The sequence below is a fragment of the Corapipo altera genome, unplaced genomic scaffold (assembly GCF_003945725.1).
Source record: "Corapipo altera isolate COAL_440 unplaced genomic scaffold, ASM394572v1 63, whole genome shotgun sequence".
Lineage (NCBI taxonomy): Eukaryota > Metazoa > Chordata > Aves > Passeriformes > Pipridae > Corapipo > Corapipo altera.
In genome coordinates this window covers 399,776-419,841 of record NW_020884928.1, presented here as the reverse complement: position 1 = coordinate 419,841, position 20,066 = coordinate 399,776, and the positions used below count along the sequence as shown (strand labels likewise).

Genomic DNA, 20,066 nt, shown 5'->3' with positions numbered 1-20,066 from the left:
GAGCAAGATACTCTGGCGATGACAGAACGGCAATTTTACTGACTTCAGCGGCACCTAGGTTTTACTCTGTAAGACAGAGATTTTGTCATTTGCGTTCTATAAGAATGCATATTTTGGTCTGCAAGAGAAAATAGCCTTGTCAGGAAGGAGGAAAAGACAAAGAGCACTGGCAAAAATAATGTTTTTAAGTTAAATGTTTTTAAGTTAAAGTTAACTTCATGCTTTAAGTTAAAGTTTTTAAGTTAAAGCTTTGCCTTTGTTGAAATGTTTGTTTACCCATCTCAGTCCTTAATTCAGTAAACTTGTGAAATGTCTATGCAAATGAAACTAAAAGTTACTGTGTCAATGTCAGGAACTCACACGTGCCGAGAAGTGTGCCTGTAGCTGTAGAAGCAGTCTTGCATCAGCAAGGCACAATCTGCTAACAGGTGTGAACCAATAAGAAGTAGCTGCAGGACTGGTGTGGAGTTTTCTATGTGGCTTTTTTTTGTCTTCCTTTTCTTTGGGAGAAGACCCTCAGTGGGTCTTCTCACTTTATTAGAACATGTTATCCACAGCTGGCAACTGCTAGCACCTGTAAAGGGCTCTCTCTAACCGTTTCTGGAATAGCACTCTTTATTAATACAAATAGTAACAGGTTAATAAGGTTTGAAGATTGCCAGGGATAGTATCTGGCTGCAAAAACGTATTTGAAGCAATATACTATACTATAAAGCAAGTTCTAATCCTAATAACAATATTCAGCAAGCATAGACTATAGTTCTTACCCCGTAGGCATCCCTATAGGGGGAGAAGGCAGGGGCAACCTGTTGACTGATCCCAGCAGTTTCAGTGGAGTCTTCCCCTTTTCTTCCTATTTCTTTATGTTTAGGTGGAGCTTGAGTGATTTTAGTCATAAATACATTTGTTTCTGATTGGTGTTAAATTCTCTTGCTTCACTTTGAAAGATACAGTCAAAAGAATATAGGGTGCATGCTCAGTGGGGGGTGGTCACACAGAGGTGGGTAATTTTGGGATGGAGGTGTGCTTTAATGTTACTGCTAGGCTTTAATGAACCAAGTTCATCTGAGGAGAGGGATTTTGACATAGTTGTTGGCTCGGCAGGAGGACATCTTCATCTGTCTCCCTTGGTTGACAGGTGCTATGCAGTCTTGGAAACTACAAAGTACCACCATGTCCCCCTCCCTGCAGGGATTTCTATGGAGGGAGGCCGTGATGTGTCCAGTCTGCTCCACCCTCTGTTCTATCCCCTATAGCAGGTCCTTATGGTATGGGGAGTCCTTGTGGAGCATGTTGACTGCATTCCATCCAGCGAGTATCAGCTGCATTTTACCCCGTAATTCTTAATCGCCTCTAATTATACCCTCAGCCATCTTCCTACACTGCAGTAGGTGGAGCAATACCTTTTAAATTAATTCTCTAGTCTACTATTTTACCTTTGATTACCTAGGAACATTTATATTTATTTTTACAATAATGTAAAAACCTGTGGTGTATTTTTCAGATATCAAAATTATCCGAAGACTACTTAGCATTGCAGCAAAAACTGAATGAAATGATATTGTCCCATCAGCTGAGACCTGTGATGCTGTCCAAAGATAAGCAAGCTAATGGCTGTCTGTCTTCTCATGTTTGTCAGCCAGGTAATGTTTAACCTTTCTGTTAGCAGAATTTTCATTTGTGAAGAGGACTGTGAAGAAGTAACTCCTAGTCATGTTTTTAAAGGCCAGGGAACTAGCAATGAGTTAGTTCCAGCTTCTCATATAACTCAGGCAGTATATTTTTGTATTAAGCTCCATATCAGTACACATCTGGAACCCAGTTTCCAGAGAAATATCCAAGTCTGGTTGGAATTTATGTATTTACAACTTTTCTTGGCATTTTGTTTCAGTGCTGCTTAAGGTTGGTGAATGAATCCTTGTGAGACCTAGACATAGAATCTCTAGGAATACTTTCATTTGGTAAAAATTCCATATTGGCTCTTTTTAACTCATGTTGCTCAACTGTATTTGCTATTGGTAGGATATGGGACTATGCTTAAAAACAAAACAGTTTTTTAGGTAATTTGTCAAACAATTAACCGAAGTTTGTTACGTATATGCTGAATAAATGTTTAGCTATCCACAAATGCAACTGAGGTTATTCAAAACTTGTAACTCCTACCCATGCTGATGGCTATGTTCTTAAAACTGCAAGTAAAGTTGTATTAATATTCAGCATTCATTTAACTCACACACTTAAGAGACCATGACCCTTGGAAATACACTTGAAAGTTATTTATATTCCAGTTAACACAGGCAGTGAAGATTCCCAAAATGCGAGCACACTTGGAGCAGCTTAGGTGGCACTGGGGAGGAGTACTGGGAGAATAAAGGTGGAAGACACTGGACTCTGAGCATGCAGATCATTAAGACCTGTGCCCCACTGAGAGGACCAGAAAGAGCTAATTAAGCTGCTCAAGCCTCTTCAGTTGGAATAGACACTGCAGGGAATTTCCTCAGCCCATGTCTTGGACCACAGATGTGGAGGAAGATGAAGGCAGATGTGGCAGATAACTGGGTGGGTCTCCATTTCTGCAGCAGGGCTTGTGCTGGCCCACTGCACTGCCTCTGGGGAAGATCTCTGCTCACCTCTGCATAGCTGGAACAAGTAAGATCCAGGACTGTGTCTTACTGCCCAGACCTAATTGTGCTATTTTCATTATACCATTGTGGATTCAGTTGTCACGTGTGATGGAACTTCTTTCTGTTCCCATGAATACATTGAAAAGATCCTAAAAGTACTTCAATCCCACTTTGGAGTCCTCTCTGCTAAAATAGGGGCTTGATGTTTACAAATGTTAAACCTCTCAGTGTAAACCAGCTGCTGGTAGATAATCTATGTAGTTCAGCCTGTTTCCAAGAGCAAATTCTGCAAAAGAAAAGAAAGGGGAGATGGAAAACTATGAGCTTTCATTAAGGACAGAGCAATGTTTGTGATTGCCATTAATGGGTTTGTACTGAGTTCTCTATTGAATATTGCTGACTTTTGACAAGATACACCTGAGGAATTAAAAATGCATGCTTCGGAAAAGAACTCTTGATTCTGACACATTTTCCTGCAGAAGTTAGAGAAAAGAGCTAGATAGAAGGAAAAGGAATACACAAAGCCCTGTTTTATCAGTTAAGATCTCATCACTTGCACAAGTGAACCAGGTGAAAAAGGTAACAGTATGTTTATGCTATGTGCAAAATGCAGCAAGGTCTATGCTTCACACTGCTAATAATTTAAGTAGCTCTATAGGAGACAAAAGCACACCAGGGTTTGTCACCTGTGTCTCCAACCCTGTCTAAAGGGGTGACCAGTCACCCACTTCCCTTTATCTCTGAAAAAGATGTGCTGCTATAAACCTCTGTGGTGTCACAATGCAGACATTTTCCAGCAGTAAAGTGTGGTAACCACTCCACTGAAAAACCCTTCTTGATGTGGAATGTGAACTTTCTTTTTCTACATTTGAATATAATTCACGTGACAGGAAAACTTTCCTTTCCAGCTATGACCAATGCACAAGATAATAAAGTAAGAGAATACACTGCAGTAATTCCCCAGCTTGCCTTCAAGCCAGTTGGAGCCCAAGCATTAGAGAGCTCTATCACAAAGCTGCCTTGTCTTAAGTAGATGTTAATTATAACAAACATGATCTACCTAGATGTAGAGAATATTTAAGTAACAGTATGCTTGTGTTCAATTCATTTAGATTGTACTGTCTAAAACACAGGACTTACCAACATTCTGGATCATACTTCCTTCCTGAATGCAATATAGTAAAATAACCCCAAAAAAACCCCAAATATTTGAGGTAATATACTGCAGACAGTCATGCTAAAGTGAAGCAGATAGCAGTGGTGATCCACTGCCTATTAAACAGGGAGGGATCTTCCTATCGTCTTGCCTACATTATGTGTTACAGTAGGATTTACACACACACAATTACAGAAGGATATACTTTTACTGGAGCTTTCCCTCTATGGCTACATTTGCTGTCCTACCTTTATGAAGATAGGAATTGTTGAGCTTTAGGTGTTCTTTAAATCATGTGGTATTTACCTATTTGTAATTATGTTGGTCATTTACATTTATATACACTGCTTCATCAGCTTCACTGGTTTTATATGTTGTTCTGCAGCCATAACATGTGAATGCAGCCATAACATGTGAATTGTATTTTATAGCTGTGTGCTAGATAGGAATGCTTGGCTGCCTTCGTCTGTGGGTAGGTGGCTATTGCGCAGTTTGAGAACTTAACACTTCCTCTGATAAAATATTCTATTACATTGCTACCCACAGAAGAGGAGGAACTGAGGGACAGCTGAATGGTGTACTGGGACAAATGTTAAGATTTTTGAAACTGTTTGGGTTGGGGGTTTTTCAATGAAAATGCAAAACTTGCAGTTCAAAGAGCGTATGAGCAAAAGGTTAAATGAATCTTAAATCCACAAGGTTAAGTTGTTCTTAAGTGAATTTATTTGTATTTAGAAAATGCATAAAGCAAGCTGCACAAGGTTCCTGGAATAAACAATATTCCCTGTGGCTAGAATCTCTGAGTAGGTTATATTTACTTGCTTAAATGCTTTAAGCTAAATGTAGTGGCTGCATCCCAGAACTGCACCTTTGGACTGCTAGTGAGCCTTGGGTTACTGTGGTGTCAGAATGGAGGCACAAATAGCTGCTGTCGAGTTTTTTGAGGTCAAAGCCTGAAGTGAGGGGAAATAAATCATTATGGGAGCAATTTTTTTTTCTTTTTTCTCCAGATGAATAATAGTGCCCATCTTTCTAATTATTAAATGACAGTTCAAAGATAAAATCTTGGGAAGAGAATTTTCTGTACTTAGAATGAAATTTACATGGTATAAGGAACTCCAGTGCAGCTCAGAACCTTTCCAGTTAGACAAAGCAGCAAGACAGGCAGGGTTTTCATCCAGGATTCCTCCTGCTGTAGGCTGTCAAAGCAATATTTATGGGAGTTTAATGGGCAGACTTTGCAAGGAAAAGGAAGTGTGTATAACACTGTGTGAGCAGAGCAGTATTCACTGGCCAGACTTTCTTCTTTGCAAGTGAGTGATGAGGCAGGAGCACTGAGTATGGAGGGAGCACTGGGACTGGAGAAAAACAGGGTAATCAAGCACTTCTACCATTTGGTTGTTCTCAGCTACTGGAGTGGCCCTTTGGGCACCATACGGCCAGGACATAAAAGATATATGTTGGGAGTTGGTCAGATCCATGGCAGAGCATAAGATTTAGGAGGTCATGGAAGTGGAGTACAGCCATTTTCCTTAAATATTCTCTCTTAAAAAGTAGTTATCTCAAGTCACCAGGCTCTCAAAAATGAGAGCAAGTCCAGAGAAGGGCAATGAAGCTGATGAAGGGTCTAGAGGGTAAGTCCTATGAGGAGCAGCTGAGGGAGCTGGGGTTGTTTAATCTGGAAGAAAAGGAGGCTCATGTATGACCTTATCACTCTCTACAACCACCTGAAAGGAGGTGGTACCAGGTGGGAGCTAGTCTCTTTTCCCAGGTAACCAGCAACAAGATGAGAGGATGTAGTCTTAAGCTGTGCCAGGGGAGGTTTGGGTTTAGCATCAGGAGGAATTTCTTTATGGAAAGGGTTGTTAATCATAGGAATGGACTGCCCAGGCAGTGGCGGAGTCACCATCCTTGGAGGTGTTCAAGAAATGACCAGACATGGTGCTTAGTGCCATGTTGTAGTTGATAAAGTGATCAGTCAAAAGCTGGACTAGATGATCTTGGAGGTCTTTTCCAATGTATATGATTCTGTGATTCTGAATAAGTGTCAGCCAGAGACTGAAACTTCCCTCAGTGGGGCTGCAGGACTTAGGTATGAGAGATCAAACACTTTCAACTTCTATATGCAATCAGAAAGTTCTCAGTTTCTTGCAATTCCTCCTTCTAGGTTGTGACAGAATAATCCCTCTGTTTTTTCCAGATCACTGTGAATTTGCAGCCATCAACCATAATTTCCAAATCTGGCTCTGTTAAACATTCCATGAATAAACAATACTTAAAAATTACTAACCAGAATGCTAAACAGCAGTGCAAATTCCAACCTTGAGTAATTACATCCTCATACTGTGTACAATTAGAACAGTAAAAAGGTATGCACATAGATGTTGTAAACAGTAATACCTGTTATCTTCTCATTATCAAGTCCTGGAATTGCAGTTACTATATCTGCATTTTTTCTGATTACTTCCAAGTCCCTCTACAAATCCTATACAGTTATTGCTTTTACTCTTGTTTTATTTCCTGCTTTATTCTGAGGCTGGCTTTACAGTTCTGTCCCCGTAAGTTGTGGAATGGCTCTAAATCAAACGTAATATTTCACTTAAATGACCTGAAGATGGGTTTATCTGTTTCTCCAGGTGGCCTAATAAATAGAGACCTTTCATCACATAGATGCTTATCACAGCTGTAATCATGCTATTTCTCCAGTCTTCAGTATAAAATCTGTTGTAAGTCATAGTTAATTTACATTAGCATCCATGGATGTTGATTCCTCAAGATTGCTGTCTTCCAAGCTTATCATTGTATGTACAAATGTGCAGACACAGTTCAACCTAAAGGGCTGTTGATACTGACTCATCTTTATTCAAACATTTCTTGCTCATCCTTGAACATTTCAAACACATGCAGCTCTCCACAGTTCCTGTAGTTTGCAGTGCTGTTCAGGATACACATGGATATGGTAGGCATTTTGGCATATTTGGAGTTTTCAGTGAGGGCTGAGAGTGAAAGTATTAATATTTGTAGAATTGACTGTGTATGTAACTTAGATAGGAACCTTTGAGGTAGTGCTAAATGAGCTAGCTGAGATACTGATAGGAATAAGGAATTTTCCTTAGATTTGCTAAAGCTTCTTTAATGTTATCTGGCAGCCACATTGATCACATGCCTTTGCTGACCCTTAACTCTGTATTTCGTTCATTCTCATGGAGAATGACTTTAACTTTTATTAAATTTTCCATCATCACTGGATTAAATGTATGCTTTGACAGTCTGCTTCAGGTTTGGGCAGGAGAGAGATTTAACTTCCTGAGGATGTGTTAGGGCATGGCTGACATTGGCTGTCAAAAGCAAAGCATCCAGGTCAGGAGAGCAAAACCTCTTTTTTTTTTTTTTTTTTTTTTTGACTAATCAAGTACTGACTGGATGCACTTAGGCAGTTTGAGGAGGAAAATCCCCCCCTTTCAATCTGTTGTTCAGCCTGTCTTCCTCCTCGTAAAACCTTTAAAAAGGAATGTCTGTGTTGCATCAAATGTTATTGTTTCCATTTTCTCCTATGCACTGCTTCTAGACCACACGTCGCAACACTGACAGCACCTGTTCAGGTACTAAAACAGCAAGGTGTGGGCTGGCTGCAGGGACAGGAGTCTCAGTACAGTCCTTCAGTCCAGGTCCTTAGCTCTGCTAATGAGTAACGGGGATATAAGGTTAAGTAAGTCTCCATATGCATCTTATTTACCCTGCAGGTAGGATACTGATGATAGTGCCAACCTGACACTTTCAAAGTGCTTCAATAGCTACTGTGTGAATGGTTTTTGTATCAATGTTGCAAAGTACCTATTTAAGTGATTGTTAGAGGGAAAGCATCAGTTTTTCTTTTACATATAAAGCACAAAGCCAGATTTTCCTAGAAACATTTGAAGTCTTAAGGAAAATAGGCTACAAGATATTTTACTATGGAGAGACTGGACTTCAATAAAAATATTTTCTTTGTAATGGTCTCTAGAAACAACATAATTGCCCTGTTCATAAATTAATTATTTCACCCCTCCTTTCTGCTTCATTGCCTACTACAGAAACGTATAGGCCATCTGGAAAACAAGAACATCAAATTCACCATTTATAAGGCTTGGGTATTTAATTTGCCTTCCACCTTCAATTCTACTACGTAAATGATTTCTGACATCCTCAGCAACTAATAAAAAAAGCAAAATTTACTTTGTATTATCCAATACAAGGAACTACACATCTGCTGAATTTCAGTAGCAATGATCACAAAAATCTAAGTGCAGAAGGAAATCACAGCTTTGCTTGCTGGTGAAACAAAGAAAGCTTTAACCTCACTGTGTAATTTGGAGACAAAATTCAGAATTGCATTTTCAGCTCTATATTTAATTTTAGAAAGGAACAATGGAGGTCCAAACTTAGAAGGCTGCCTGGCCCAACATGGTGTTTCTGTCCCCTCAACTCTTTTACATAGCTCATACATATGTACAACACAAGAGCCGAGATGAAAACCCTTTTTTAACATTGTCAAAATAGTATTTTTTGAATGTAAAAACTAGCCTTCTTTGGAGAGCACATACACAAAAAGTATACAAGTAATTTCAGTTGGAATAATTTTAATCTAGAATACAATATTGCTTTATCTGTTTGACAGTGATGAATTAAATAACATAACAGCATACACAGTGATGAATTCTTAGGGGACAGTAAAAAATCTTAAGGTATTATGAGAGCCTTTTCATTGCAATTTTCCTAAAGCCCCCAATTTGGCTTCATTTCTTTTTTTAGATTTTCATGCAGTCATCATCTTTGACACCATTTTTGAAAATGTCCTACAGACAGGGTGTTAGGTGTTTCTATTCAACTGCACTGAATTTTAAAGGATTTCTTTTAAGGTAGCATTTTCAGTTTAGATTCCTGTTGTGTTTAAAAATAAAATAGGGAAGATATGCCTCTACTCTTTCACAAATGATAAGTCAGATAACTCAAGGTGGCCCATTTGAAGGTAACAACAAGGTAACAACAGCCCACATTAAAAGCATAGTCAGGCCTGCTATACTTATTGAAATCAAGGAATGTCATTTATATTTATTACAGCTTACTGTAATGAATTTATTGCATCTAAAATTCATTTTTTAACATGAGTTATCTGTAACCTGGCTTAGAAAAACACCATTGTTCTCTTAAGTGCAAAATATTAAAAAAAAGTGTTTGTTTATTACACGAGAAGCAGTCTGCATTTCAGATAAGAAACTAAAACAATAAATGCAATTATCCAACTACGATTTAAATTAACATTATTCATTCTGGCTGCTCTGTATATCCATGACCTTTACAAGCCTTTATTTATCACAAATAACAAAAAACTTAAACAGCTAATTTTGCAGGAGTCAACACTGATGTATTACTGATCATTTCTCATTTTAAATGACTGCTATCTCCTTAATTAAAAAGATCTCTGCTGTACATGGGAGAGTTTTTATCATGTAAAAGGGTTTCTGATGGTCATTAGGGATCAAAACACATTCTTCCTCTAATACTCAATCACATTTAGTTAGCACATCTGGGTTATAAAGTCATTTCACGTGAAAGAGGATAATATCACCAGAACACACTTGAGCAATTTATTGGGATCCAGATCCCCATTCTACCCTCACACTATATTCATTTATGAGTAAGGAGATGTTTTTTTCTCATGGATTGTCCTGAGTATTTCTGTGATGGGACAAGATAAAACCTCACTGGATAATGCAATATACCTTAGACACACAGTTCACTGTGCCTAAACCTTGTGCTGTGACTTCATTCATCACCCTGTATGTGTCCCTGTGACCCATCTCTATCATTGTTCTGCTGCCATGCAACCACCTTCTCCTTCATCATGAAGGAATTGCTGTCATTCTCTGTCAACTTTTCCTATAGCTGAAGTGAATGGAAGGTGACCATGCTCACTGGGCTGTATTTCTGGTCCCTCGGCCCACAGACCCAGTTCTGTGGTCTTCAAGAATAGGCACAAGGAACCCTGCACTCTCTGTTGGCTCTGTGACAAACAGCCTATGAACCCTTAGTAGCCCTTTATCCTAGCACTGTCAAAACAGATTTTTAACAAGCAAATGCCCAAGACATTTTTATAGTTCCTTATGTGCCAGCCAATGTAATCCACAAGTCAATGTCTAACTCTGAACTGGGAGACTGCCAGAGGATGCTAGCTCCATTTTGTGTTAAAATTTTGATTTTGTTTCCATTAGAGTGAAAGCATTTTTTACATGTTTGCAGAAAGTTTTTGTAGAAATAGAAACCAGAATTTGAGTACACTAAACTAGACTACACTGGATGCGATGGACATGGTCATGCTCTGTTGCCCAGTGGTACGTGATTTGGCTTGAAATTAAAAGCCTCAGCAGGAGACCTTAAGGAAAATCAACACCATGATAATATAGAGGATCAACCTCTGAAACTGAGGCCTAATGCTAGTTCCCTCCTTAAAGACTGACTTGAATCTGAAAGAAACATCATCCCTACCACCTGTCCCCCTTACAACACAGGGGTCTCCCAGTAGCTATTACCCTTCAGAGCCCTTTTCTGAATGTGGAGCATCAGCCCATTCAGAAGGAGAGGTCTGTGCCAGGCAGACTGCTGGGCTGTTCCACCCTGGCATTCGTTAGGTTGCATGTGTTCCTGTGGGCAGTCAGGACCCAAATGGATAAAGCCATTCTCTGCTCATGGAAATGCCCAAATCATTTGCTTTCTTGAGTTACTGCAAGCAGTAAAAGTGGCTATGTGGATTTTTTTTTCTCTCTGTTGAAATTTTCTCCTATTTTTTCAAAAACCTCCCAATTCTGTGAAGAAATAAGCATCTCTGTCTTCTGATTTTTTACAGTTGTGGCCAAAGTAGAAGACTCTCGCCCAATGCAGAGACCCCCAAGAAGGCCACGGAAACCCAAGACATTAAATAATCCAGAAGACTCCACCTACTACACTCTAATACATGTGAGTTTAAGAAGCTTTTGTAGGTTAAAACTGCCAGATATTTCCCGCCTAAACCATCTTTCTAATTGTCCAATTCCCTATATTCTTTTCTAATGCAGCATAAAAGCTGTGTCCTGCTGAGAAGAGGCAGGCCACAAACTTCATATTTCAAACGAGGCTTGAAATTGAAGTTCAGAGTTACTCTGACTGAGGACCCTTGTCAGACCAATATCTACTTTTGTACCTAAACATACATACTTTCATTATATGCATAAGCAGCATTTGCATTTTCAATATCCAAATCCAGTGCCCTGTCTCCACAGTTTCTTTGTAAGTCACAGGAGAGAAACAGGAGAGTCACAGGTTCGTTTGGAGAGCTATTTTGAGCATCTAAATTAGTGCTTGATCTTGCAGAGAAAGCAAATACTAAAATAAGCTGTATTAGTATGCACACTGTAACTTCCTTTACAAATGTGTCAGATTGTGATTATGAAGGAATTGGCAAATACCAACAGCTCAGGAGACTAATGGATTTGAGTGTGTCTATATATAGCCTTTGGTCCAAGTTCAGATACCAAGTGCTGCATTCTACTCTTGACTTCAGTGCCCTTAAATATATCAAAAAAAGGCAAGAAAGTAAGCAGAAAGAGAGAAAATGTAAAAGCAGCTCAGAAAGCATTTCCAACAAAAAAGCAATTAAACTGATTTGCTCCAGGTGCCTGTATCTTAGTGACCTATTTTAGCAGCCAGTGAGAACCCAGCTAATAAACTAACCGTAGCAATTGCTTCTCCTTTCAACAGAAGGTGTCACCAGGGCCTTCAGGGACAGTTGTGTCTGGCATACGAAAAAAGACAAATATGGTTATGTTTTATTCTGGAGGCTTTGAAATAACACAGCTTTCTAACAGTGATAGTTTAAAAAGAAATTGCATTCTTAAAAATAAATTCACGTGTAAGAATAAAATTTGTTTTATTAAAGCAAGATTGGTAAGATAAAGGAATGAAATGAAAGGCATGACAGAGAATTCTATATTAGGAAATTTCTGAGGAAAAGGGTAATTCTGAAGTAAATGCCTGTTTAGAAAGCCGAGACCATCAAACCAGGAACATAGTATTTTCTGAAAGCTAATTTGTTACATGGCCAGCTCATATCAGAAAACAGCCATCACATCAGTGCAAAGAAAAACTGCAGTAATGCCAGGAAATTTTTTATCATTTTTTAGCAGCAGTTTTTCAAGATATTAACTAATATTACCTTCAATTAGTTGTATTTTCAAGAGGATGTGAAAAAGAGAAACCTGTCTTTCTGGCATTAAGTTCACTGGTCAGGGAAAGGTTCAACATAAATATCTATACACTGAAGATTAGAAAGGAGACCTCCCAGTTCTTAAAATTCTTAGATCTTAGGTAACTCATTGAGCTCTAGATGGTGGTCAGCTTTAGAGGGTAGTCAGTTTTCTCAGCTATCATGGATTTTCTACCTTATTAAAATCTCTGTCACCTACAGGTATTCACAGATTATTATCAAGCCCAGATCGCCTGAAAGTGAAGGCAAACAATATGAGTACATTTTTAGAAAAATTTTCTCTATCTTCTGCAAAACCAGATATTTCTCTCAGATCATGTTACAGATATTAATTAGACACCTCCCATTCTCACTCATGTCCTTGCCTATCAAATGAACTAAAGGGGTGCACAGGTATAAATGAAGCCTGACAATAGCCCATTGTTCGTATAAGGCACTACAAGTTTAATTTGGGATATATTTTTTTCAATCACCCTATTATTTTGAAATTATATGTCATGTTCATTTGCTTGCATACTGAAGTCCATCAGGATTTCTGATTCTCAGTGACTTTATAGTCACTAATTCTAATGAGTTTTCACTCATTTACAAAAAACACAATTAAGACCACTTGCACTTAAAAATACTGCCTTTCAAGTGTGATAAGTGCTGCAACATACTGTCGTTTTGGGTGTAGGGACAGAAATCTATTAGAGATAAGACATTATTCACATTCCCTATAAATCTTCTCTCCTCTATATTTCTAGATATCTTGTGTCCTAAGGGTTCTTTTGCCACCTAGTATACTATTTTTTAAATGGGGCCTTTGTCTATTTCATTCTATTAAAACCTGTGACAAGACTACATTGGCATTAATGAGAATAGGATTATGTCTACTCCCACTGTGTTGCCTCTATTCATGGAAATTCTCTTGGCATCACAGTAAATTTGCCTCAGGAAGATCGTGTTGTCAACTTCATTAAAACAGCTACAGCTATTTGAAAGTTTTAGATCTCCCTTTTTCTGTTCTGATCATGATTAATTTAGCTTTTTTTTTTTCACAGTATGGCAACTGAACTTTGGGAGAAACAAATCTAATCCCATTCTCAGTCTCAAACATTCTGAAAAGGGATTTTTCTGGGACACTTACTCAGCATATTAGATTCTCTATATTTTCTTTTAATCAAAAATATACAACACTCTCCTACCTAATGTTGATGAATTCTATCTTTGCAAAAGCTTTCCTTTTAGTATTTTAATTAATTTTTATTTTCTTAGAAATCAATACAAGATGAAAAACGGAAACCAAGAAAAGAAAGGTAATTTTTTTCATTATCTTACTATTGTCCTTTAATACTCTAGGATAGTTTTTAGCTGTATTTCAACCAGGAGAACAAAGCATTGAAAAAAGAACAGTAATTTGGTGATTCACAGGAAGAACATTGTATACAAAGTTAAAATACACAATTTTCAGCTACTAAAATCCATTATAGAATTCAGTCCTTCAGTTTTAGTAAAACATGGCCCTTTACCATGGCAACACAAGCATTCTAATAAGTTAAGGTCCACATCAAAGATAGTTCTGACACAGAAAATAATTGAAGGTGCTTAAAATTCCAGTCAAATCAAATGAGCAACCAGGTTTTTTGTGTTAGCAAAAATACAAAGACTGTTAAAATTCTCTCCTAAAAATATATGACTGTTTGGAAATAATGATAAAATTAAAACAAGAATTATTAATAACGGGTAAAGAAGAGTAGCCCTTGAAATTTCAAACATAGGTGTTTTCTTCACAGTGTAACTAACCTATTTCCATGGATCTCTGCAGAAAAAGGAAGCGATAGGTATATTCTGCCCTTCTGTATCTTGGATCCTTATGTGTCCTGTAGATGTGGTTCACAGCTCCTGACGTACATCATAGCTTTATTTTATTTCTGTTTCTATACTTAAGCTTTTGTGGTGCCCCCTGAGTGACACTGCTGTGGCACCACAGCATGCATGGGATGGCAGCCTGCTCATAGATGCAAGATGAAAGGGCTCTTTGCGCTGTCCTCGGCTGAGGTTGCAGAATACAAACACCATAGCTAAAATATGTATCTTAAAGGATGTTACATGACATTAAATGCATATAAAATGTGCTCAGGGCATCTAGCTTCATTCAACCACAGTTTAAATTGCACTTGACCATGCCACAGCTTAAGGAATTGACCTTATGTCCATGTCCCCCATGTCTGGTCTCTTTCAGCTTTTTTTCTGATGTCATTTGGAGCCTGAAAAAATTTCACACCTATTGGCTCCAGTTTAGCAAAAACAAAACCCACAAACAAACAAAAACAAAACAAAACAAAATTAAAACCCACCAAAATGTAGTGTTTTCTCTTTTTGGCCTCAGTTAGGTTTCACTCATCTTAAATCTAGTTAACCACTTTCCTGACGGTATCTTCCTTCATGTGCTGAGTCTGTATCATTGGAACATAGCAATTGAAATGAATGAAATATTTCTGGTTTCTACCAATCTGAGAATTGAATTCTGGACTTCTTTTTTCAGATTGGTTTTAGGATATTATTTTTTTTCCCTAGCCATTCTAAACTAGATGTCAGGATTGATTTTTTTCTGTATATATAATACGCTGGATAGCATTCACCTAACAAAATAAGGGACATTTGCATTATTGACATTTATACCTGAACTAGTTGCTTTAGACTCTCTTCTTGTAGTTAGAGAAAAAATAATAATCTTTAGGAAAATGATTCATCTCTTGCTCAAAGAGATATCTAAAATAGGTCAGATGAATTACACCATAAAAATGCCTCTCCACTGAGTATAATGGCAAATCCAAACAATTTCAGTCCTATATGTCTCCTTTGTGAATATATAAAAGTATTTAGCATTTCAAAATTCTCAGTATCTGTGTTTTATACAGCAGTCACGCTTCGGAAACTGATTTTTTGTGCCTATATATATTTTTCCTTAGATCCTCAACACAGAAATAGAACTGATAATTGTATTTGGTTACCTTGGTTTTGAATGTTGAATGTAAAATTGAAAAGTGAAACTGTTAACTTAGTGTTCTTATTTACTGACAGTCTGAGCAAAGTGCTAGATTTAGATATCTACTACCAAGAAATTTCATCTACTGACTCCACCTCAAAGGACAGCAGTTCTACCACAAGAAGGAAGAGACACTCAAGTGAGCGCAGGACTTCAATTTTAAGAACTACTGAGCGGTAATTCATACAAAATAGTAATAGGAAAAAATAAATGTTGTATACCCTTGTTGACATATTCAAAATATTAATAAAAAGAAAAAAAGATACACTTTAAATTAGACATAAATCTACTATTTTAGTCATGGAATCTTGCCAAATTAACTTGTAAAGTGTATAGCTGAAAATTTCCCATCTTCAGACAGGAGAGATAAATGCCAGTGTGATTGGTGTTCAGCCTACTTGCTAGTTTTTGGTGTCCCAAGGGCCAGATGAGATGGACAGACATTATGCTGTCTCTGATCAAAAATCTCTGATCAAAAATCAAATTAAACTGAAGCAGAACCTAAAAAATTTATTTCTGATCAGTTAGGTTTTAAATAGGGTGGTCATGCTCCAAACATTCTGCACATTTTCTGCAGGTAAGACTCCAGCATGACTGCCTCCTTTTCCTGCTCTCCTGTAAGCATGTGTGTCTATAGCCTGTGGTGCACCTCATCAAAGTGGACAGTCAGGAGAAAAACCCTAAAGGGAGGGTTCACTCAACCTCCTCTCTTCCCATGTAGACTTTATAGAGGGTGACTATTTCTGGGTGGAAGGAAGTTCTCACTCTTGCCAATGCACCGACACACAAACACATATTTATATATCTTAATATATTTGTATATTCTTGTGTCTTTATAAAGTTAAGAAAAACTTGGAAAATTATCTAGGTTAAAGGTTTAAGGGAAACACTAAGCATGGGATGATTGCTGATTTGAAAATGTATCTATATAATAGAGAAAATGTTTGTAGAACATTTAGAATGTAGAATGTTCATTTTGTGCCCCTTACATATTTTATTTCTGGCCTTTTTTTAGGTAGGATCTAAATTAATTTTAGGAAGGTGTTGTGAAGGCATGGAATTAAAAATAATAACATCAGGGAATTACCGTATAGATTACATTCCTTGGAACATGTTGCATTTCTAAGGTGGTTAATTACACCAAATCTGTCACCCTGAGGTCTAGTTTAGGTGAATGAGAGTTTTTTTACTGAGCTTAGTAAAAGGAATTTACCTTTTACTGTGTGCTTCTCTGATTGCATCCTAATTAGCCATAGTGAAACAAAACCTATGTAACTTTTAAATTTAAACTGTTGTCTCAGAGGGCATATGAATGCAATTAAAACATTCCTAGACTTCAGTATCTCTGGAATGGGGTATCTGGATCTAAAAACTACAGCCATTTCAATCTACAGAAGTGAAGTTTTATTTGGCAGTTTATCTTTGGCGCTGGTATAGGACCAGTGATGGAATGCATCTTTAGTGTAGAACACTACAATTTTTTGTGATTATTTAATTTTTTAAATAACTGAGTTTTATTTTTAATCTTACTCCATTGTAACAGCTGGTGCCAGGTCACCATTCCAGCCTGTCAGAGGGACTTCCAAAATGCATCTTGCCATGTGAAAAAAAAAAAGAAAAAAAAAAAGAAAAAAAAAATAGATGGACACTTACACTGAGCTCCACTGGCAGGTTAAGAACAGAGCAAACAAATTTATGCCAACCAAATCTGCTTCAGTAACCATCAGGCAGACGCTACTGCAAAGGATCCCCATGTTCTCAATGTTTTTATGTCCTTTTATTATGTCCCCTTCATAGAAGAACATGTTGTTCTTCAGTGTTCATCTGCTTTTAGCATATAATGTGTTTGTTCCTAGGTGCCTGCTCTGTGCAGCACAGGAAGAGGCCTAGCAAAGTCAGTTGATTTCTTTCTTTCTCCTTTTATTTTTCTCCCACGAGGCTGGAGGTTAAGCAGTCGATTAGGAGTGTTTGCCAATGTAAATGTTTTGACTTTAATTTCTAAAACACTTCTGTTCTTAATCCCTAGGTCGAGGATTGCAGAAAGACCCCTGGAAGAGAGTAAAGCTGAAGATAATCCCTATGACTACAGACGACTGCTGCGGAAGACCTCACAGCGCCGGCGCCTTATCCAGCAGTTCTAGCTGCTGCTGCTGTTCCTGCTGCCATTTGGCTTTTATTAGCATAATTTTTTTTATCATTTTATACCATGTGCTTCCTTTTTTTTTCTTTTAAATCTTCAATGTTTCAAGTTTACAGTGTGTGTGTTCATGTGAATTTGAATTACTGTGGTTTACAGCCCAACACCATTGCAAAGGGACACTGTCAGTCACATATCATATTCTTAAAAAAAACCTAATATAAAAATCAGCTTTATTTTGGGTACCATTGCTAAAATTATTAGACATTAAGTATCTTAAATCTAGTTTACTTTTGTCAATGCATTTTTCTTTTTTTCATTTCATCGCTCATCCAATTAAAATAATCATTTACTTCATAGTTCCCTAGATAAGCTTTAAAATTCCCATAGGCACCTTCAGAAAACATTAGTTATTGTTTCTAATAAATTGTTTTACATGAAAAAAAGATTACAAGAGCACCATAGGGGAATTTCTGCTCCTTTTAGTTTACAATGCCTAAATTTTGGGATTACTTGTTTGTGGCAAGTGTCCCTCTAAAAAAAAAATGAACACAAATGATTAATTGGATAGGATGCTATGGCAGTTTACTTCATTATTGACTTTGCTGTAAAACTAGTAGCCAGTTTTAAAGGTCAATATAGTGTGTATAATCTTTATGTTGGAGATGTCCATTTATGGGAAGTATATTCAGCCCTCTCCTCTGCCTCAGCTTTGTGACTAAGTGATGAACTTTTAAATTGTGTTTGCTTTGTTCTCATTTGCATTAGATTTTTAGGAATCTTAATCTCTGGGGTGCCAAGAAAGGAATAGAATTACACTCTCTGGTTGATTGCTGCCGAAATGTAATGATCATTCTTAATCAGTTCCACTAGAAGTTTAGTGGAAATAAAAGCAATAGCCACCGTGTTCAAATTCCCCCTGATTCTCTATTCAGAAGACCTTCTTTCACAGAAACCACACAGATAATTTCAGCACTTCCTTTCAGGATTCGTAATTGCATGTTCCCAGCTGCAAAGCAAGAGAAGGCAAATTTCATGATGACAGCATAAAGGCTTGATCCTGCTCCCTTCCTTAGCTATCCTAAACATGACAATTGGCAGCAGCCAGCCACAGGGAGGGGCTGGGTTTTGTCTGAATGGACACACACATTTGGCTCTTTTCCCAGAGACAGGTAACTATTGCTTCCTGATCTACAAATAGTTATAAGGCTGTGCACCAGATTAAAATTTACTGCAATGTAAAATTTTGCTATAAATTGTTAAATTTTGAAATCTGTTTAAAGTTGCTTTCTCATGTATTATTAAAACAGTAAAGTAAATAAAAATACACAAAGCAGTGATACAGTTGGCTGTGTCTGAATTACATCCAGAACTGATGAAATACTGTGGAGTGGGGCACAAGCAAGGCAGGGAAGGGCTCACAGCAGCCTCTGGCCGTGGAAAGCTGAGTTATTGTCTATGTAAAAGGCAATGTGATGCGGCAACTGAAACAGACCTGTAATTTCACATGAAGAGGTGCCTAGACTGGTTCTCGTTTAGTTTCCCACCGTGGCAGTGTTTTGAAAAACCAAGACATTTCTGTGAGGTCTCACAGGGGGACAGTGCTTGAAACCATGTGGGTGCCTGCAGAAAGTGGAGAGATACCCTCCCAGAACACAGCGTGGAAGCCCCAGGGCCTGGCTGCGAGGAGCGTGGGGGCCCTGCGTGACCAGGGCTATCCGGCAGAGCCAGATCCTGGCCTGGCGTGTTCCCGCCTGCCTCCGTCCAAGGTTAGGGCTTGAAATCCGTCCTGTGCCGGAGGAGAGGCAGCTGCGGTAGGGAAGGGCTCCCGCGGAGACCCGGCTGGCTGGAGAGGGAGGTCTGCTTGGCTTCAGAAACGACGTCGTGGAAGGAAAGGCTATGGCTGTTTTCCTGCTCTTCCAGTCTCACTTCCGAGACCTGCAGCCTCCACGGGACTGGAGCGAGAAGGGCGGCTCCACCAGGGTCTCCATCCCGGGAGGTTGCGAGGATACCCCGGGAGTGGTCCGGGGACGCGGGAGCAGATGGCGGAGCCGAAGGCCGCCCCCAGGCAGCCGCGGCGTCGGGGAAGAATCCTCCTGCACCTCCGAAGGAGCCAGGACCCCTCTGCCAGACCGGGAACAGGGCGGGCAGCAGGAGCTGCCCATCCCCGCACAGGCCCTTCCACCAGCGCCTTCTCCGCGGCGGCCCGATGGGGCGGCGTGGGCTCGCCGTGGGCTCGGGAGGGTTGTCCTTTCCCCGCCCCGGGACTGCCCCGCTGCTCGGCGCCGGCGGCAGGCACTGTCCTGGCCTCGCCCCCGCCCCGGCCTCGCCCCTGCCCGGGTGTGCCCTGCTGGACGTGAGGCGGTGCCCCGGTACAGGGTGAGGGGCGGGGTGGGTGGGGGTGTCTGTGTGTATTTCCCGTCACTTCGCACCTCACAGGACTGAGGACGCTTCACCGTAGACCCAGCCCTCCCCCTCGGGGCACAGGGCTGGCGCATCGCGGCCTCCCGCGCCAGGACGTGTAAAACTATCCTTTCGTCCCGCTCAGCGCTCGGCGGCGCCGGAGAGTTCGGTCCCCTGCTCCCACCCCGTCGGGCTGCCGCCGCAGAGGTCGTGGGGCCGTCAGTGGGGTGAAGACAACACAAGCCACCTCGCTCGCCTTATCCCCCCGAGGCAGCTGCAGCGCCAGCGCAGGGTGACCCTGCAGCTCGGGTCTGCCCCCAGCGCTATCACGCCCCCACTGCCGCCCCTCGATCCTCCGGTGCGGGGCGCGGACTCCCCTGACAGCAGCCGCCTTCGCCGCCGCCCGCCTTGGCGGGCACCTCCCCCGGCCCTCGCGG

General features: G+C 39.7%; 1 protein-coding gene across 5 annotated transcripts in view; it reads left to right on the top strand.

The window, feature by feature from the left end:
* Positions 1-17,761, top strand: part of MYO3A (myosin IIIA) — a 119,669-nt gene extending 101,908 nt beyond the window's left edge. For 3 of the 5 annotated variants that reach the window (XM_027658816.1, XM_027658819.1, XM_027658817.1), the window contains 5 exons: positions 1,505-1,643; positions 10,664-10,773; positions 13,316-13,356; positions 15,125-15,265; positions 17,116-17,761. In XM_027658816.1, the coding sequence (XP_027514617.1) occupies positions 1,505-1,643; positions 10,664-10,773; positions 13,316-13,356; positions 15,125-15,265; positions 17,116-17,230 (546 nt within the window). In that variant the 3' untranslated portion in view covers positions 17,231-17,761. The remainder of the gene's footprint in view (positions 1-1,504; positions 1,644-10,663; positions 10,774-13,315; positions 13,357-15,124; positions 15,266-17,115) is intronic. The other 2 variants (XM_027658814.1, XM_027658818.1) reach the window with 1 other exon arrangement.
* Positions 17,762-20,066: the final 2,305 nt, after the last annotated feature.